The sequence below is a fragment of the Diplotaxodon limnothrissa genome, linkage group LG3 (assembly GCF_057381915.1).
Source record: "Diplotaxodon limnothrissa isolate DT_005_m linkage group LG3, D_limnothrissa_male_GT1.1, whole genome shotgun sequence".
NCBI classification, from domain to species: Eukaryota; Metazoa; Chordata; class Actinopteri; order Cichliformes; family Cichlidae; genus Diplotaxodon; species Diplotaxodon limnothrissa.
Genome location: NC_140598.1, coordinates 27,870,210 through 27,891,682, shown reverse-complemented (window position 1 = coordinate 27,891,682; position 21,473 = coordinate 27,870,210). Strand labels below are relative to the sequence as shown.

Below are 21,473 nucleotides of genomic sequence, written 5' to 3'. Positions count from 1 at the left end.
TATTTCAACATTTTATTGTACATTTTGTTGGTCAGACAGTTTTCAAATTACCTGTTGATTTTAAACAAGGATAAATAAATGTTAACAAACACTGTTGTATGGTTGTATTGGTCATTGGAAATGTTTACTGGTGCACCTTCCATCCTCTCTCTCTTCAGAAAGATGTATATGTCATTTGCCTCGGCAAACGTAGAAAGTGTAGGAACTGCATTTCTGTTCATGGCAGTTGTGAGCTCTTGGACTAGCATGAGGTATGCAGCAAGGCAACCATCAGGTGTGGCTGTTTTCTAAAATGTTCTGGCATATGTCTCTGAATTCCTGGTTTGCTACCAGTGAAGGCTCTTCCCTCTCACAGATTAATTGCTTGGCATAGTCTAAAAGGTCTGGGTCAACAATGTGCAGCACATTGCCATATCCTGCGAATGAAAGACAATATTGAAAAGATGTTCACTTTGAATGTTAAAAATAAATGAATAATGACAAAGCTGTTCTAGAACCTGTATAAGAAGCAGTCAGTGTTTACAGATGTTATTACAGAAACTTAAAGATGGAAATATCACTCAAACATTTAGATAAATTTTTAGTTAAAGGTGTCAATATGAAGCCATTTTAGTATTGACAGTAGAAATTCAGAAATCTCTTATTGTACTACAAGTAGGCTTCTTCGGAAGACACAAAAGAGAAAGCACATTATAACAGTTTTACGCTCATTACACTGGCTTCCAGTATATTTTAGAAAATTCATTTTAAAATTTTAGTAATGACTTTCAATGCTCCGAATCGTGAAGCTCCTGCCTTAATTTCTGATCTTATAGAACCCCACGCTCCCTCTCCCAGCCTGTGATCATCTAATCAATGGCTGTTAGTAGTCCCACCAGAAGACCAGAGGCAAGAGATCTTCCAAAGCGGTGGCTCCCAGGTCATGGAATGCTCTGCCTCCATCATTACGTTTCCTTGATTGCATTTATTCTGTATGTTCGATTGTGCTGTTTTATGTTTATCTGTTTTATATTATTGTGAAGCCACTTTGTGGTTTTTATCCTGTGAAGAGTGCTATATCAAAGTAAAAGTAAACTAATGAAAGTTAAAAAACAAACAAAAAAATAAAACCCCACAGGCTTTCAAATGACATACCAGGAGGTGGTGAGGTAAACAGAAGGTCGGGTTTCCCAAATGGACCAGGTGCATTGCGTTGCTTGCGGATGTCATGGGTGTTCCAAACTGTTTGCTCCGTTTTTAAGTCTCTTTGAAGCAGTGGCAAGTGTGAGTACTGCAAGCAGTTGCTATGAAAAAGGAGAATTAAAAAATTAATATGTTCATCTGCTTCTTTGAGGTAGAATAAGTAAAAGCTAAATTTTAATCAGTACTCAAAAAACAAAGGCATTCCTAGACCACATACTTTCATACTGCTGCTTGATTATTTTTCATGTCTAAAAATATTGACTTACATGTGCACAGGATTGTCCAGTTCAAGGATCCCAGACTCCATCATGGCCTACGCATGTTGTTTTGAAAAAGACATAAGTTGTGAAGGTGAGAATTTCATTAGTGAAAAGGTACAGATGTACATAAACACAGATTCTGGCCTTGTGTTTTCAGATAAACTAATCCATCGTATGTTTAACGAAATTTGGATGGCTACTCTTTGTTAATAGGTTTTACAGGTGAAAGATTTGCTTTACCTCAAATGTTGTCAGCCATTTCTTAATCCATGTCCGCTTTAAAATACTGTTGAAACATTCAGCTCTCTAAACAACAGAAACATGACATTATCAGTTTTGTTGTCAGGTTGTTACTTTAGAAATAGTCATTTACCAGCTTAAAGACATACCTGGTTGTGCACTGATGTCCCCATTCTGAAGCACCTCCATGCCTGATTCCCAAGATCTCGCATGTGAAATGCCATCTGCATTTGACCCAAGTAGTAATACGATGGCACCTATCCAAGATGGCGGCCAACCAAACCGGTTTGAGAACCGGTTTGACCGGTTTCGTGCGTGTGCGCATGCGCGTTCAGTAATACGATGGCACCTATCCAAGATGGCGGCCAACCAAGCCGGTTTGACAACCGGTTTGACCGGTTTCGTGCGTGTGCGCATGCGCGTTCAGTAATACGATGGCACCTATCCAAGATGGCGGCCAACCAAACCGGTTTGAGAACCGGTTTGACCGGTTTCGTGCGTGTGCGCATGCGCGTTCAGTAATTCGATGGCACTAGTCCAAGATGGCGGCCAACCAAACCGATTTGACCAGTTTCGTGTGTGTGTGCGTATGCGTGTTCAGGTGTGGAAATACCACAGGGTATCAGAGGGGTTATATGAGTTTATGTGTTTTTAACGGGGTTTTAATTTAATCAAACCATAGGGTTTTTAATTAAACTATTTTTTCACTTAGGTGTATCGCAACATTCAGTTATGCATGTGTTCTTAAAAGCAATTCTTTGTTTCTTGTTTCATTCTTGGCGGAGTGGAAGCTGTTTTGGTTCACAGTGCGCCTTAACAAAGAGGGTGTGCTCTAGTCAAAAGTGTTGGTAATAGTGTTTTAATCACACTAATTTTCTAAATCTGACAATGTCTCAGCTTGCAGTGAGGCATGCATTTTATTTTATAAATGGCACAAATGGGAATTTCTTCTGAATGGGTGATGTCAGCATGTTCACAAGCGTTTCATTTAATCAAACCCCTAGTTTTAATTTAACTAGTTTTTACACATCTACTGGGGTTTCTTTCCAGGGTTGATGCGATCATTTTATTTAAAAATCGGGATTTCGGAATGTTGAACTAAGAGTGAGACAAAGCCAGCCAGCTAGTTTTTAACACAGTAAATGTTACAAATAGCATTCAGTCCTTTAGAAAATAAATGCTATAAGCAGCCAGTATCGCTCTTTTCAAACTAATCGTCTTTTAAATACACTCATTTTGTGATTCTGGTGTCACACCTTGCACCGATGCAAGCATTTTATTTATTTAAAAACGGATCAAACGGGCCATTTCTTCTGTAAGGGGTTTCATGGTTTCAGAGTAGTTTTTAACACAACAGATAGTCGCAAATAACATTCAGCCCTTTAGAAAATAAACGCTACAGTGATACTTCTAAAACCAGTCGCCCAGACCCGCTCCAACTTTTCAACAGCTGGCTAATTGTTTGAATTTGTTCAGGATTGTAAAAGCCCACCGCGGGTATCACTTAGTTGTTGAGAGTACCATGCGAACAAGGGCCCAACCTATTGTTTAAAGTGGCCAGTATTGGCTCTTTTTGTAATTCCTCGACAAGGTAAATGGGGCAGGTGATACCAGTCGGGTGGGGACCCCGCCTATTGTCTGAAGTATCGGCTCCTTTGTAATTCCTTGAGAAGACAAAAGCCCTGTAGGGTCTCATTTAAATTGATTGGAGACATCTTGTTTCATTCTTGGCGGAGTGGAAGCTGTTTTGGTTCACAGTGCGCCTTAACAAAGAGGGTGTGCTCTAGTCAAAAGTGTTGGTAATAGTGTTTTAATCACACTAATTTTCTAAATCTGACAATGTCTCAGCTTGCGGTGAGGCATGCATTTTATTTTATAAATGGCACAAATGGGAATTTCTTCTGAATGGGTGATGTCAGCATGTTCACAAGCGTTTCATTTAATCAAACCCCTAGTTTTAATTTAACTAGTTTTTACACATCTACTGGGGTTTCTTTCCAGGGTTGATGCGATTATTTTATTTAAAAACGGATCAAACGGGCCATTTCTTCTGTAAGGGGTTTCATGGTTTCAGAGTAGTTTTTAACACAACAGATAGTCGCAAATAACATTCAGCCCTTTAGAAAATAAACGCTACAGTGATACTTCTAAAACCAGTCGCCCAGACCCGCTCCAACTTTTCAACAGCTGGCTAATTGTTTGAATTTGTTCAGGATTGTAAAAGCCCACCGCTGGGTATCACTTAGTTGTTGAGAGTACCATGCGAACAAGGGTCCAGCCTATTGTTTAAAGTGGCCAGTATTGGCTCTTTTTGTAATTCCTCGACAAGGTAAATGGGGGCAGGTGGTACCAGTCGGGTGGCGACCCCCCCTATTGTCTGAAGTATCGGCTCCTTTGTAATTCCTTGAGAAGACAAAAGCCCTGTAGGGCCTCATTTAAATTGATTGGAGACATACCTTTCTTTTTGGAAACACCCACCCTATATAAAAAACACGCTCAGAGCCCGATACCCTGAGCCATTTACGCCTCAAGATTCGCTGCAGAGCACACCATTTTCTTTGCGATCATCAACACTAACATCGTTCTTTATAACATGGACATCGTAAACGGTAAGTAAAACAAAACCTATTATTGGATTTTTAAAAAGTGTTATGTTAACATATTATAGGATATTCAAACTATCTTTTTTTCCTAAAACAAAAGCTTAATTTTTAGGAGTTCGGGAGAACGGCCCAGGACCCTTTTCTTTAGAAACGGGCGCTTTTACAGCTGGAACTAGTTCTCTAACAGGCACAAGGTGTGTACAGCATTACTGGATTTTTAAACGTATGTATGTTTTAAACTAGCGATTGTTTTAAATTATGTAATAACGTTTTTGTTTGTTCCAGGGTTAACAAACTGAGCAGGAAAACATTCAGACACCGCTACCACAGAGCCCTACCTTACATCAGGTGTGTATACAACGGGATGTATAGTTGTGTATTTTTTTTAAAGGGGTTTAAACAATTACAAATGTTCTAAACTGACCGTTTTACACCTACAGAGCCACGCCAGAGAACCGGGTGTGTGGAGAAGCAGGACCATCCCGAATAACGCACACTACAAGGTAAGCATAGGCATATATAAATTAGATAAAAAGAGATAGAGAGGGAGACACGCTTATTCAGTTTGAAATGGGTACATGTATAATATGTTTTAACACATGTCTATCTATCTTCACAGACTGCAGAACAGCACCCCTCCTCATAATGATCAGGACACCATACGATTCCAGACGTTTTTGGAATGTTTAAGCAGTATCGACCTCCCAGAACAACAAAAACCTGGAGCTTTGTGCAACAGTGGAGAGTCAGAACCGATCTTCATCAGCGAACCTGCAACACCCCCGAGTGAGTGGCTACCTCGCGATTTCTCTGATGTTTTTGAGTACAGCATGTCAGATTTTGATCTAGTTCATATACCCACCACCCCAGAATGTGTCAGAAATAGCGTTGATTCACACATAGATTTCGAAGAAGACGGCATAACAGACTCTCAAATATCAGCGGCGTATGATGCTTACATAAAGCTTCCAGACGCTCAGCCTGCTGAACAAAGTCATATAGCTTCAATAGCTGATAAATTATGTTTGATTGAAGCTAGACTCAATCAATACCACCAAGAAGCACAGGTACAAAGGCAACAGTTTACCAAACTCATAAACAAAGTGTGTAGTACATTAGACAACATCTGCAGCAAAATTTCAAGTCCCTGACTTTTAAAATCCAGACCATGGACCCTCCAAATAAATTATTTAAACATAATAACGGAACCTCCACTCCTGTTAGATGTTTTGACTTAGAGACTTTTATGCAGTGGGCTGAAGAAACAGATAAAAAATTAGACGATATTATAGCTAGACTTAATAGGGTGCCTGCATCAGCCTCATCCGATACACATCCTTGTCAGACTGTTCCTACGTCTGCTATTGCTGATGGGGCTATTGTTGCTAATAATAGTGATAGTACAGCTGGTGTTGCTCGGGCCGTTGCTGTTACTGATGCTAACCATATAGCTTGTGCTGCTGGTGATTTTGCGTCTGATGCACAATCTAGCCGGGTCACCTCTGCTGCAGCTACTGCAGTTGTTATTGTGCCCGTTGTGCAGTCTGGGTCCGGCAGCCGCTCTCAGTCACACATTAGAGAGATACCTAATTTTAATGCTCGCGAATTGCGTGAACGCCTTGATTTTAGGGGTGTAAGTCTCGATCATCCAGAACAAGTGCCGGCGCGAGTGCGCGAGTGCTTAGCCAATGTGATAGACAGAGCTGTGGCGGGATCCCAACAGGGCAGTGTTCTAAACGTGGTCCTGCGTGGCCCCTCGCTGGCTTCAGATGTTCAGGCTGTTTTAAACGCTGATGATCGGTATGATCCGGAGCTGTTTCTCGATCAAATTGCACAAGTTATGCAGAGTAATGATGAATCTATCGGTGATGATGAATTAGAGTTTATTGTCACGGTAGCTCAGAACAGTAGTGGCGGGTCTCGCTTAAGACTGGCGCACATACCTTATGATGAGATTCTCTCAAAGAAAGGCAGACATTTATACACACCAAACAACACAAACAACAATTTGTGCTTCTCCCTATGCATAGCACATTCATTAAACTCATCATCCTCTGAGCATGAAAAACTTGCTACAGCTAAACAGATGCATGCTGAAGTAGGTCTATGCGACACACAGCAAGTATCATTCTCTGATGTCGGTAAATTTGAGAAGCACTTCAACATTAAGATTGTAATCTATTACCACACAGAAGGGCGTAAACGCCTGGAATGTTTTTACACACATGAAGAGCCAAACCCTAACACGTTGATGATGTATCTCCATAATCAACATTACCACCTGATTTTAAACCCGACCGCTTTTTTGGGGGGATCCTATGTGTGTAATTTCTGTTACAGTATATATAATACACCATTACAGCACAGCTGTAAACATAGATGTAACACATGTTACACACTCTGTCAACATCACAGGGGACCCACAGTGAAATGCAGCGACTGTAACCGCATCTGCAAATCACAACACTGTTACCAACAACACAAATTACCTGAATTAAAACACAACATGATCCCCTGTGATAATATGAAACATTGCATGCACTGTGGCACCACATATAGAGAATCCAAGAAATTGCCACACAAATGTGCGCAGCCTAGATGCGAGCACTGCCGCGAACCTAAATTAGCAGGAGACTCCGACCATCAGTGTTTCATACAGCCTGTTGAAAAACAGAAGCCTAACGATAAATACATTTTATATGATTTTGAGACGCGGTACCACAACGGTAAACACGAGGCTAACTTTGTGTGTGCGTCTGATCTGAAGGGCAATAAGTTCACATTTAATACATTAAAGTGTGTGGAGGCGTTTGTGCAGCATTACAGACGCCCAAGGTTTCGTGGGTACACTTTCATAGCACATAATGCATCTGGCTTTGATAACTACATACTCCTCGAGTACTTTGTCAGACAGAGCATAACACCTAGTGTCATAATGAGCGGCAGCCGTGTGATTTTAATGCATGACAGGGACTATGACCAGCGGTGGATTGATTCGTTCAGCTTTTTGCCCATGGGCCTTGCCAAAATACCCTCTGCTTTAGGTTTTCAAGACCTGCAGAAGGGCCATTTCCCACACAGGTTTAATACGAGGGATAATGAGCGTTATGTGGGCCCGTACCCAGACCCCTCCTTCTACGGCTATGAGCACATGTCTGAAAGCGATAAGGTGCGATTCATGGAATGGTACCAGGTTGCCTCACAGAATCCCTTTGATTTTCAGGCTGAACTCAGGCGTTACTGTGTTAACGATGTTGATGTCCTGCGTAAAGCATGCATCATTTATCGTGACACGCTACTGGGTTGTACTCAAGTTGATCCATTCATGTATACCACCCTGGCTGCATTTAGTATGGGTGTGTATAAAACGCTGTTTCTGCCTAGAGACGCGCTCGCTCTCACGTATGAAGGGGCATACGTTGAGCAGAACAAGACGTTTTCTAACGTCTCTATTGAATGGCTTCAATATGTGTCCCACACCACCAACAAAGTGGTAAAACATGCTCTCAGAGGAGGCGAACAGAGGGTTGGACCGTATTTTGTGGACGGTTTTGACCCCACAAGTAATACAGCTTATGAATTTGCAGGATGTTTTCACCACGGTTGTGTTAAATGCTACCCCGAGAGTGAAGTTAATCCTGTCAGCAAAGCATCCTATGGACTGCTGCATCGCATGTTTTGTGACAAAGTTGATGCACTGAGATCACAACACAGTGTGAGCGTAATAGTGATGTGGGAGTGTGAATGGGCTGCCTTGAAGCAGACAGACCCTGCAGTTGTGGCTTTCATGCATACGTACAGAAAGCCAGAACGCCTGAATCCCCGAGACGCCCTTTTTGGCGGTCGCACAAATGCTCTAAAGCTGTACCACAAGACTGCTTGTGATGAAAAAATATTTTACTACGACTTCACCAGTCTCTATCCCACAGTGCAGTCTAAAAAAGACTATCCTGTAGGACACCCTCAAGTCATTTACACCAACTTTGACAAGCTAGAAAATTATTTCGGCTTTGTTAAATGCACAGTGCTCCCACCTAAGGGTCTTTTTCACCCCGTCCTACCCTACAGATGCCATGGAAAACTGATGTTTCCACTCTGCAGCATGTGTGCTGAAGACCAGAACCAGCATACTGCATGCGGGCACAGTGACAGTGAGCGGGTGTTGAAAGGCACATGGGTCTCATTTGAGCTTGAAAAAGCTGTTGAGAAGGGATACAGGGTTCTTGCTGTTGATGAGGTGTGGCATTTCCCCAATAAGACCGACACATTGTTTAAAGACTATGTGAAAGCCTTCCTAAAACTCAAACAGGAGGCCTCGGGGTATCCTGAACATGTGAACACACCTGACGAACAGCAGAAGTACATAGACGAGTATTATGAGAAGGAGGGAATAATGCTAGACCCATCCAAGATTTGTGTAAATAAAGCTGTTCGTAACTGTAACAAGCTGTTGTTAAACTCGTTATGGGGTCGTTTCAGCATGAGGTCAAACATGGCATCATCTGAGCTCATTACAGACCCTTCCAGATTTAGCCAGCTAATGTTTAGCGACCAGTACGACGTGCGTCAGTTTTGTTTCATCTCTGACGACGTCGCAATGGTGCAGTGGCGCCACGCTGATGGTAGAGCTTCCCGTGTGAAGGACGTTAATGTCTTTGTCGGGGCCATGACCACTGCACACGCCAGACTCATGCTGTATGATTTGCTAGACAACTTGCAGCAGCGCGTGCTGTATTGTGACACGGACAGTGTCATTTTCACGGCACGCCCTGGCGAGTGGATGCCTCCTCTAGGTCCGTTTCTGGGGGATCTCACAAGTGAATTAGATTGTGGAGAGGATGGTGTGGAGGATTACATAGCGGAATTTGTTTCCGGTGGGCCAAAATGTTATGCGTATCACACATCGCTGGGCAAGACCCAGGTCAAATGTAAAGGCGTCACACTGAATGCATTAAACTCGAAAGTTGTCACCCACGACTCCTTGAAAGGTTTAGTCCGCAAGTTTGTAGCCAATCAGACATCAGACGCACACCTAGTTGCCGTGTCTGATAGCATCAGACGCGATAAAAAGAAGCTTCATTTGAAGAATGAAACCATTGTGAAAAAAGTTAAAGTTGTTTACAATAAGCGCCGTGTGCTCCCAGACTTCACAACCCTTCCTTATGGATTTTAAATTAGAACAGGGGTTTGACGCCCGGTTGCAGCATCCGTTCAGCATGGTGGTCAGCGGTCCCAGTAACTGTGGCAAGACTTTTTTTGTTAAAAACATAATTGAAAACTCTTCCAGGATTATATCATGCAGCATTGATAACATTGTGTATATATACTCATGCTGGCAGACACTATATGACCAGCTTCTTAAGATAAGAAACATAAACTTTGTTAACGGTATACCCGAATCTCTTGCTGATGACACCCTTCTGCCTGCAGAAAAGAACAATTTGTTAATTATAGACGATGTGATGAACGATGCAGCTAACAATTTAGAAGTACAAAATGTGTTCACAAAGTATGTGCATCATAGGAATTTGAGTTGTATATATCTAGTTCAGAATTTGTTTATTCAGGGAAAATCCAGTAGAACCATTTCCTTGAACACTAATTACCTAATATTGTTTAAAAATCCGAGAGATAAATATCAGGTTATGCTTTTAGCCAGGCAAATGTTTCCGGGTAATACTAAATATTTTATAGAAGCGTTTAATGATGCCACATCGACAACATACGGGTATCTTTTAATAGACTATAAAGCTAAGACCCCGGACTATTTAAGACTCAGAACAAATTTACTGTCAGACCGTCCGGTTGTTTACATTCCAAAACAAAAATCAGCAAAGAGGTGAGAGGATGTCATCAGCAAGAGATTCGGGTATACCGTTAACAAAGTTTATGTTTCTTATCTTAAGAAGCTGGTCATATAGTGTCTGCCAGCATGAGTATATATACACAATGTTATCAATGCTGCATGATATAATCCTGGAAGAGTTTTCAATTATGTTTTTAACAAAAAAAGTCTTGCCACAGTTACTGGGACCGCTGACCACCATGCTGAACGGATGCTGCAACCGGGCGTCAAACCCCTGTTCTAATTTAAAATCCATAAGGAAGGGTTGTGAAGTCTGGGAGCACACGGCGCTTATTGTAAACAACTTTAACTTTTTTCACAATGGTTTCATTCTTCAAATGAAGCTTCTTTTTATCGCGTCTGATGCTATCAGACACGGCAACTAGGTGTGCGTCTGATGTCTGATTGGCTACAAACTTGCGGACTAAACCTTTCAAGGAGTCGTGGGTGACAACTTTCGAGTTTAATGCATTCAGTGTGACGCCTTTACATTTGACCTGGGTCTTGCCCAGCGATGTGTGATACGCATAACATTTTGGCCCACCGGAAACAAATTCCGCTATGTAATCCTCCACACCATCCTCTCCACAATCTAATTCACTTGTGAGATCCCCCAGAAACGGACCTAGAGGAGGCATCCACTCGCCAGGGCGTGCCGTGAAAATGACACTGTCCGTGTCACAATACAGCACGCGCTGCTGCAAGTTGTCTAGCAAATCATACAGCATGAGTCTGGCGTGTGCAGTGGTCATGGCCCCGACAAAGACATTAACGTCCTTCACACGGGAAGCTCTACCATCAGCGTGGCGCCACTGCACCATTGCGACGTCGTCAGAGATGAAACAAAACTGACGCACGTCGTACTGGTCGCTAAACATTAGCTGGCTAAATCTGGAAGGGTCTGTAATGAGCTCAGATGATGCCATGTTTGACCTCATGCTGAAACGACCCCATAACGAGTTTAACAACAGCTTGTTACAGTTACGAACAGCTTTATTTACACAAATCTTGGATGGGTCTAGCATTATTCCCTCCTTCTCATAATACTCGTCTATGTACTTCTGCTGTTCGTCAGGTGTGTTCACATGTTCAGGATACCCCGAGGCCTCCTGTTTGAGTTTTAGGAAGGCTTTCACATAGTCTTTAAACAATGTGTCGGTCTTATTGGGGAAATGCCACACCTCATCAACAGCAAGAACCCTGTATCCCTTCTCAACAGCTTTTTCAAGCTCAAATGAGACCCATGTGCCTTTCAACACCCGCTCACTGTCACTGTGCCCGCATGCAGTATGCTGGTTCTGGTCTTCAGCACACATGCTGCAGAGTGGAAACATCAGTTTTCCATGGCATCTGTAGGGTAGGACGGGGTGAAAAAGACCCTTAGGTGGGAGCACTGTGCATTTAACAAAGCCGAAATAATTTTCTAGCTTGTCAAAGTTGGTGTAAATGACTTGAGGGTGTCCTACAGGATAGTCTTTTTTAGACTGCACTGTGGGATAGAGACTGGTGAAGTCGTAGTAAAATATTTTTTCATCACAAGCAGTCTTGTGGTACAGCTTTAGAGCATTTGTGCGACCGCCAAAAAGGGCGTCTCGGGGATTCAGGCGTTCTGGCTTTCTGTACGTATGCATGAAAGCCACAACTGCAGGGTCTGTCTGCTTCAAGGCAGCCCATTCACACTCCCACATCACTATTACGCTCACACTGTGTTGTGATCTCAGTGCATCAACTTTGTCACAAAACATGCGATGCAGCAGTCCATAGGATGCTTTGCTGACAGGATTAACTTCACTCTCGGGGTAGCATTTAACACAACCGTGGTGAAAACATCCTGCAAATTCATAAGCTGTATTACTTGTGGGGTCAAAACCGTCCACAAAATACGGTCCAACCCTCTGTTCGCCTCCTCTGAGAGCATGTTTTACCACTTTGTTGGTGGTGTGGGACACATATTGAAGCCATTCAATAGAGACGTTAGAAAACGTCTTGTTCTGCTCAACGTATGCCCCTTCATACGTGAGAGCGAGCGCGTCTCTAGGCAGAAACAGCGTTTTATACACACCCATACTAAATGCAGCCAGGGTGGTATACATGAATGGATCAACTTGAGTACAACCCAGTAGCGTGTCACGATAAATGATGCATGCTTTACGCAGGACATCAACATCGTTAACACAGTAACGCCTGAGTTCAGCCTGAAAATCAAAGGGATTCTGTGAGGCAACCTGGTACCATTCCATGAATCGCACCTTATCGCTTTCAGACATGTGCTCATAGCCGTAGAAGGAGGGGTCTGGGTACGGGCCCACATAACGCTCATTATCCCTCGTATTAAACCTGTGTGGGAAATGGCCCTTCTGCAGGTCTTGAAAACCTAAAGCAGAGGGTATTTTGGCAAGGCCCATGGGCAAAAAGCTGAACGAATCAATCCACCGCTGGTCATAGTCCCTGTCATGCATTAAAATCACACGGCTGCCGCTCATTATGACACTAGGTGTTATGCTCTGTCTGACAAAGTACTCGAGGAGTATGTAGTTATCAAAGCCAGATGCATTATGTGCTATGAAAGTGTACCCACGAAACCTTGGGCGTCTGTAATGCTGCACAAACGCCTCCACACACTTTAATGTATTAAATGTGAACTTATTGCCCTTCAGATCAGACGCACACACAAAGTTAGCCTCGTGTTTACCGTTGTGGTACCGCGTCTCAAAATCATATAAAATGTATTTATCGTTAGGCTTCTGTTTTTCAACAGGCTGTATGAAACACTGATGGTCGGAGTCTCCTGCTAATTTAGGTTCGCGGCAGTGCTCGCATCTAGGCTGCGCACATTTGTGTGGCAATTTCTTGGATTCTCTATATGTGGTGCCACAGTGCATGCAATGTTTCATATTATCACAGGGGATCATGTTGTGTTTTAATTCAGGTAATTTGTGTTGTTGGTAACAGTGTTGTGATTTGCAGATGCGGTTACAGTCGCTGCATTTCACTGTGGGTCCCCTGTGATGTTGACAGAGTGTGTAACATGTGTTACATCTATGTTTACAGCTGTGCTGTAATGGTGTATTATATATACTGTAACAGAAATTACACACATAGGATCCCCCCAAAAAAGCGGTCGGGTTTAAAATCAGGTGGTAATGTTGATTATGGAGATACATCATCAACGTGTTAGGGTTTGGCTCTTCATGTGTGTAAAAACATTCCAGGCGTTTACGCCCTTCTGTGTGGTAATAGATTACAATCTTAATGTTGAAGTGCTTCTCAAATTTACCGACATCAGAGAATGATACTTGCTGTGTGTCGCATAGACCTACTTCAGCATGCATCTGTTTAGCTGTAGCAAGTTTTTCATGCTCAGAGGATGATGAGTTTAATGAATGTGCTATGCATAGGGAGAAGCACAAATTGTTGTTTGTGTTGTTTGGTGTGTATAAATGTCTGCCTTTCTTTGAGAGAATCTCATCATAAGGTATGTGCGCCAGTCTTAAGCGAGACCCGCCACTACTGTTCTGAGCTACCGTGACAATAAACTCTAATTCATCATCACCGATAGATTCATCATTACTCTGCATAACTTGTGCAATTTGATCGAGAAACAGCTCCGGATCATACCGATCATCAGCGTTTAAAACAGCCTGAACATCTGAAGCCAGCGAGGGGCCACGCAGGACCACGTTTAGAACACTGCCCTGTTGGGATCCCGCCACAGCTCTGTCTATCACATTGGCTAAGCACTCGCGCACTCGCGCCGGCACTTGTTCTGGATGATCGAGACTTACACCCCTAAAATCAAGGCGTTCACGCAATTCGCGAGCATTAAAATTAGGTATCTCTCTAATGTGTGACTGAGAGCGGCTGCCGGACCCAGACTGCACAACGGGCACAATAACAACTGCAGTAGCTGCAGCAGAGGTGACCCGGCTAGATTGTGCATCAGACGCAAAATCACCAGCAGCACAAGCTATATGGTTAGCATCAGTAACAGCAACGGCCCGAGCAACACCAGCTGTACTATCACTATTATTAGCAACAATAGCCCCATCAGCAATAGCAGACGTAGGAACAGTCTGACAAGGATGTGTATCGGATGAGGCTGATGCAGGCACCCTATTAAGTCTAGCTATAATATCGTCTAATTTTTTATCTGTTTCTTCAGCCCACTGCATAAAAGTCTCTAAGTCAAAACATCTAACAGGAGTGGAGGTTCCGTTATTATGTTTAAATAATTTATTTGGAGGGTCCATGGTCTGGATTTTAAAAGTCAGGGACTTGAAATTTTGCTGCAGATGTTGTCTAATGTACTACACACTTTGTTTATGAGTTTGGTAAACTGTTGCCTTTGTACCTGTGCTTCTTGGTGGTATTGATTGAGTCTAGCTTCAATCAAACATAATTTATCAGCTATTGAAGCTATATGACTTTGTTCAGCAGGCTGAGCGTCTGGAAGCTTTATGTAAGCATCATACGCCGCTGATATTTGAGAGTCTGTTATGCCGTCTTCTTCGAAATCTATGTGTGAATCAACGCTATTTCTGACACATTCTGGGGTGGTGGGTATATGAACTAGATCAAAATCTGACATGCTGTACTCAAAAACATCAGAGAAATCGCGAGGTAGCCACTCACTCGGGGGTGTTGCAGGTTCGCTGATGAAGATCGGTTCTGACTCTCCACTGTTGCACAAAGCTCCAGGTTTTTGTTGTTCTGGGAGGTCGATACTGCTTAAACATTCCAAAAACGTCTGGAATCGTATGGTGTCCTGATCATTATGAGGAGGGGTGCTGTTCTGCAGTCTGTGAAGATAGATAGACATGTGTTAAAACATATTATACATGTACCCATTTCAAACTGAATAAGCGTGTCTCCCTCTCTATCTCTTTTTATCTAATTTATATATGCCTATGCTTACCTTGTAGTGTGCGTTATTCGGGATGGTCCTGCTTCTCCACACACCCGGTTCTCTGGCGTGGCTCTGTAGGTGTAAAACGGTCAGTTTAGAACATTTGTAATTGTTTAAACCCCTTTAAAAAAAATACACAACTATACATCCCGTTGTATACACACCTGATGTAAGGTAGGGCTCTGTGGTAGCGGTGTCTGAATGTTTTCCTGCTCAGTTTGTTAACCCTGGAACAAACAAAAACGTTATTACATAATTTAAAACAATCGCTAGTTTAAAACATACATACGTTTAAAAATCCAGTAATGCTGTACACACCTTGTGCCTGTTAGAGAACTAGTTCCAGCTGTAAAAGCGCCCGTTTCTAAAGAAAAGGGTCCTGGGCCGTTCTCCCGAACTCCTAAAAATTAAGCTTTTGTTTTAGGAAAAAAAGATAGTTTGAATATCCTATAATATGTTAACATAACACTTTTTAAAAATCCAATAATAGGTTTTGTTTTACTTACCGTTTACGATGTCCATGTTATAAAGAACGATGTTAGTGTTGATGATCGCAAAGAAAATGGTGTGCTCTGCAGCGAATCTTGAGGCGTAAATGGCTCAGGGTATCGGGCTCTGAGCGTGTTTTTTATATAGGGTGGGTGTTTCCAAAAAGAAAGGTATGTCTCCAATCAATTTAAATGAGGCCCTACAGGGCTTTTGTCTTCTCAAGGAATTACAAAGGAGCCGATACTTCAGACAATAGGGGGGGTCGCCACCCGACTGGTACCACCTGCCCCCATTTACCTTGTCGAGGAATTACAAAAAGAGCCAATACTGGCCACTTTAAACAATAGGCTGGACCCTTGTTCGCATGGTACTCTCAACAACTAAGTGATACCCAGCGGTGGGCTTTTACAATCCTGAACAAATTCAAACAATTAGCCAGCTGTTGAAAAGTTGGAGCGGGTCTGGGCGACTGGTTTTAGAAGTATCACTGTAGCGTTTATTTTCTAAAGGGCTGAATGTTATTTGCGACTATCTGTTGTGTTAAAAACTACTCTGAAACCATGAAACCCCTTACAGAAGAAATGGCCCGTTTGATCCGTTTTTAAATAAAATAATCGCATCAACCCTGGAAAGAAACCCCAGTAGATGTGTAAAAACTAGTTAAATTAAAACTAGGGGTTTGATTAAATGAAACGCTTGTGAACATGCTGACATCACCCATTCAGAAGAAATTCCCATTTGTGCCATTTATAAAATAAAATGCATGCCTCACCGCAAGCTGAGACATTGTCAGATTTAGAAAATTAGTGTGATTAAAACACTATTACCAACACTTTTGACTAGAGCACACCCTCTTTGTTAAGGCGCACTGTGAACCAAAACAGCTTCCACTCCGCCAAGAATGAAACAAGATGTCTCCAATCAATTTAAATGAGACCCTACAGGGCTTTTGTCTTCTCAAGGAATTACAAAGGAGCCGATACTTCAGACAATAGGCGGGGTCCCCACCCGACTGGTATCACCTGCCCCATTTACCTTGTCGAGGAATTACAAAAAGAGCCAATACTGGCCACTTTAAACAATAGGTTGGGCCCTTGTTCGCATGGTACTCTCAACAACTAAGTGATACCCGCGGTGGGCTTTTACAATCCTGAACAAATTCAAACAATTAGCCAGCTGTTGAAAAGTTGGAGCGGGTCTGGGCGACTGGTTTTAGAAGTATCACTGTAGCGTTTATTTTCTAAAGGGCTGAATGTTATTTGCGACTATCTGTTGTGTTAAAAACTACTCTGAAACCATGAAACCCCTTACAGAAGAAATGGCCCGTTTGATCCGTTTTTAAATAAATAAAATGCTTGCATCGGTGCAAGGTGTGACACCAGAATCACAAAATGAGTGTATTTAAAAGACGATTAGTTTGAAAAGAGCGATACTGGCTGCTTATAGCATTTATTTTCTAAAGGACTGAATGCTATTTGTAACATTTACTGTGTTAAAAACTAGCTGGCTGGCTTTGTCTCACTCTTAGTTCAACATTCCGAAATCCCGATTTTTAAATAAAATGATCGCATCAACCCTGGAAAGAAACCCCAGTAGATGTGTAAAAACTAGTTAAATTAAAACTAGGGGTTTGATTAAATGAAACGCTTGTGAACATGCTGACATCACCCATTCAGAAGAAATTCCCATTTGTGCCATTTATAAAATAAAATGCATGCCTCACTGCAAGCTGAGACATTGTCAGATTTAGAAAATTAGTGTGATTAAAACACTATTACCAACACTTTTGACTAGAGCACACCCTCTTTGTTAAGGCGCACTGTGAACCAAAACAGCTTCCACTCCGCCAAGAATGAAACAAGAAACAAAGAATTGCTTTTAAGAACACATGCATAACTGAATGTTGCGATACACCTAAGTGAAAAAATAGTTTAATTAAAAACCCTATGGTTTGATTAAATTAAAACCCCGTTAAAAACACATAAACTCATATAACCCCTCTGATACCCTGTGGTATTTCCACACCTGAACACGCATACGCACACACACACGAAACTGGTCAAATCGGTTTGGTTGGCCGCCATCTTGGACTAGTGCCATCGAATTACTGAACGCGCATGCGCACACGCACGAAACCGGTCAAACCGGTTCTCAAACCGGTTTGGTTGGCCGCCATCTTGGATAGGTGCCATCGTATTACTGAACGCGCATGCGCACACGCACGAAACCGGTCAAACCGGTTGTCAAACCGGCTTGGTTGGCCGCCATCTTGGATAGGTGCCATCGTATTACTGAACGCGCATGCGCACACGCACGAAACCGGTCAAACCGGTTCTCAAACCGGTTTGGTTGGCCGCCATCTTGGATAGGTGCCATCGTATTACTACTGACCCACAACAAGGTTCTCCTTTCCTCTGTCCCCCCGAATCATTTGAGGACAGCCTAAAGACACAAACTGAAGATAATTAGTGAATGATGAAAAAATAAATTTATTAACAAAATGTAATCTTTTTTAACCCCCCATTTTTTAGTATATTGCATACCACCCTGTTCTTGAACAGCCTCAAACAAGTATCTGGCCACAAAGTTTTGCTTGCGGTTGGATGTGCCCACCTTTAGCCATAGAACCTTCCTGGAAAATCTGAAAAGAAAGAAACAGAAAAGTGGCCACTTGTACATATGATTTAATCATGTTTTGGCACTATGTTTGGTTTTTGTTACATTCCCCAAGAGTATGCTGGTTTTCCATTGTATTATGTCTAGGCGTTGTTTCTGGTTCCTCCGGCCATTTTGACTGCCATAGTTGTGTAGGCTTACATGCCTTTGGAATTGAATGTGACTCTTGACTGTGTTCAGACTGACGCGAGGGGAGAGCTGCCTTTTGTTTTGTAATCCCTTGTATTCTCCTGTTTATGTGTTGGTTAGGTAGGTTATCGTAAATTGTACATTTTATTTTCTTTGGAGTTAAATTCTGTTTACTTTATATCAGGGATGTTTTGTTTGTTGTGTTGGTCTTGGCCCTCCCTGAAATTAACTGCCAGTCTGAAATGGAACTTTAAGACTAGCAGGAAATAAGCCTTTTAAAAACCGCCATCTTGAATCCTCCTTCACTATTCATACTTTATCTTGGTCCCTTAGACCAGGCTTGGCCAAATCCAGACCTCGAGGGCCAGTGTCCTGCATGTTTTAGATATCACACTGGGTAAACACACTTGAATAAAATGATTAGTTCATTACCAGGCCTCTGGAGAACTACAAAACATGTTGTGAGGGTAATTTAGCCATTTGAATCAGCTGTGGATCAAGGACACATCTAAAACCTGCAGGACACCGGCCCTCGAGGCCTGGACTTGCCCATCCCTGCCCTAGACTACTCAGGAGAGATAACGCCTCAGTTTACCGCACATCCTTATCTTGAAGCAACTTTGTACTATCACTGAATATAATAAATTAAGTAGCGAATGCCATATTCAAACCTACCCATCAATCCCCAAATGTATCCACATTCCAAAGAACTTCAGTTTATCATTGCCTATATGAAACAACAAATAATAATTACAATTTGTTTCAACAGAAGTACCATCAAAACATGTTTGGAAGGTTAATTGAAAAGATAAAATAAATACCATCAATGTGCCGTGTGTCATTTGGACCACGGCTGATGTAATTCCGACGGGGAATTTTCTTCTTTCCAGGAGATCTCCTCTGAAGACCACTTGCATCCATATACCTCATTATATTAGCAACATCGTCTCTACAGTAACAATAGATTTTACTCTGAGCTCAACAGTAAAACAAGAGAACACTTGATCATATACACACTATTTAACCAACCTGTAACAAGGCCGCACTCCTCTGACATCCCTTACCCGCTTTACCATTGCCCTGATTCCTTGTTCAGGAGACCACTGTTTCATCTCACTCTAAAAAACAAACAAACAGACAATTGAATGTTTGTTTTTTTTAAATCACTACAGAAAATAACATTTATTGTTTCTACAATAGCTCATGACACAGACTTCAGGAAAATATATATTTTTTGCACTGATGTTTTAACGCTTACCTCCACAGCTTTGTGGATTTCAGTAAAAGGTCGTTGGGGGCATCTTCGCTTCAACCCTAGAAGTTTTAAAACTCGTCTCAGATGCCTCTCACTGTTAAAAGACAACACAGACTTACATTATATTAAATGCAAACTGCATGTTTTGTCATTTTAGAGAGTTGTCACGGAAACTGTTGAAATGCAGACTTACCTTATTTAATGCCCATATGAATTCAGTGCACAGCTGATTTCCTTTTGTTTTAAGCCTTTGTTGAACAATGTTATTATCATCATATCTTGAAAGGTTAAGTGTAACAACAACAGTCTAATTGATCACCCACCTCTTACACTGAACATAAGTAATTAACCAGTAAAGTACTAAATCTTTTTATGTGGCAATTACACTAAAAGCATTGTCTATTCAGTGCCCACAAATAAAACATGTGTAGCAAAAAATACACTTCTTTGATATGAAAGAGGTGAACAGTAGTTAATAAATAAGTTGTACTTTAGTCATTTATTTTTAATGCTCTTTTTTTAATAAAAAAAAAAAAGTATTTTTGGTACAGTCATGGGAACCAGCCAGAGTCGGATACTCCTTTCATCATCGTCAGATGACATATTGCAGCAAAGTCTAAAAACAACAACAGAAAAAAACATATCGGGATCAAAAAATATCCCGACAGTAGCAATATAGAAAAGAGAAATAAAGAAAAAGAGCGACAGAAAGGATGCAGGCTGCTCGTGAGCTTTCAGCTTGTCCATTTGCTGAAATGTATACAAAACAATTACTGAACAGTTTAAATTTGAATCACGTTTCACCACTGTCGCTAGCTAGAATGAATTAGCCAGACAAAAATAGTACTGATTTGGTTTCGTACAAAACTGGCTTTCCGTCTCTGATATGTAACTTTCACAACATAACTGCAACTTAATATAACACAACTGTGGCAAAAATATGAACAAAAGGGAGAAAAAGTTAAACTTACCTTGTGTCGTTAGGAGCCTGAACCACGGTAAAACTCCGGTGAGGTCAATGACCTTACGCTCTCCCACGGTGTTACGTTTCGGTGTGTCAGTGTTTTGTTTTTGCGTGACTGTTATGTATTTCCTGCTTTACTTTGAAAGTCTGTGTTATTTTAGTGTGTTCAGTTTACGTTTTCCCTGTCTCGTCAGTTCTAATTTGCCCCAGCTGTGTTTCCCTCCTGTGGTCCATTCCCTGATTGCTCCTTCTATGTATTTAAGCCTTGTGTTTCAGTATGTCATGGTCGCGATCTCCCCCGTGTTGTAAATAGTTTGGTGTGTTTGTTGTAAATAAATAGTCTGTTGTAAATAGTTGTGAATGGGTTTGTTAATATTTTCGTTTGAGACACCTTCGTTTTGGGATTTTGGTGGAGAGCTTTAGTTTTTTTCTCGTGTGTTTTGCCTTATTTTTATTTTCCTGCGTTGCACCCCGGTTGCCTAGGCCGGGGTGTAACATATGGGGGCTCGTCCAGGATCGCTGGAGGGTCCGAAGGAGGGACAGCTTCGGCCTTCTGTCTTCGCTGGAGGGTCCGGGGACCGCTTCAGCCTCCGTCTGTCTTCGCTGGAGGGCCCGGGGACCGCTTCGGCCGTCTGTCTTCGCTGGAGGGTCCGGGGGCCGCTTCAGCCGTTCGCCGTTGCTGGAGGGTCCGAGGGAGGGCCGCTTCGGCCTCCGTCTGTCCTCGCTGGAGGGTCCGAGGGAGGGACCGCTTCAGCCGTCTGTCTTCGCTGGAGGGCCCGGGGGCCGCTTCAGCCGTTCGCCGTTGCTGGAGGGTCCGAGGGAGGGACCGCTTCGGCCTCCGTCTGTCTTCGCTGGAGGGCCCGGGGACCGCTCCAGCCTTCATCCGCCTTCGTTGGAGGGTCCGTGGGACCACTCCAGCCTTCG

General features: G+C 42.4%; 3 protein-coding genes and 1 pseudogene across 3 annotated transcripts in view; 2 read left to right on the top strand and 2 right to left on the bottom strand.

The window, feature by feature from the left end:
* LOC146635172 (neural cell adhesion molecule L1-like) overlaps positions 1-21,473 on the top strand; it is a 640,298-nt gene that overhangs the window by 302,284 nt on the left and 316,541 nt on the right. The gene's annotated exons all lie outside the window — the stretch shown is intronic.
* LOC146635190 (uncharacterized) lies at positions 117-19,721 on the bottom strand (annotated as a pseudogene).
* On the top strand, positions 4,276-5,622 carry LOC146635192 (uncharacterized). The gene is made up of 5 exons (XM_085349831.1): positions 4,276-4,291; positions 4,398-4,479; positions 4,571-4,633; positions 4,726-4,788; positions 4,905-5,622. The coding sequence occupies exons 1-5, from the start codon at positions 4,276-4,278 to the stop codon at positions 5,434-5,436; spliced, it is 756 nt and encodes a 251-aa protein (XP_085205957.1). The 3' UTR covers positions 5,437-5,622.
* LOC146635191 (uncharacterized) lies at positions 14,212-15,558 on the bottom strand. The gene is made up of 5 exons (XM_085349830.1): positions 15,543-15,558; positions 15,355-15,436; positions 15,201-15,263; positions 15,046-15,108; positions 14,212-14,929 (listed from the first exon to the last, which is right to left on the bottom strand). Exons 1-5 carry the CDS (start codon positions 15,556-15,558, stop codon positions 14,398-14,400), a joined length of 756 nt encoding a protein of 251 aa, XP_085205956.1. The 3' UTR covers positions 14,212-14,397.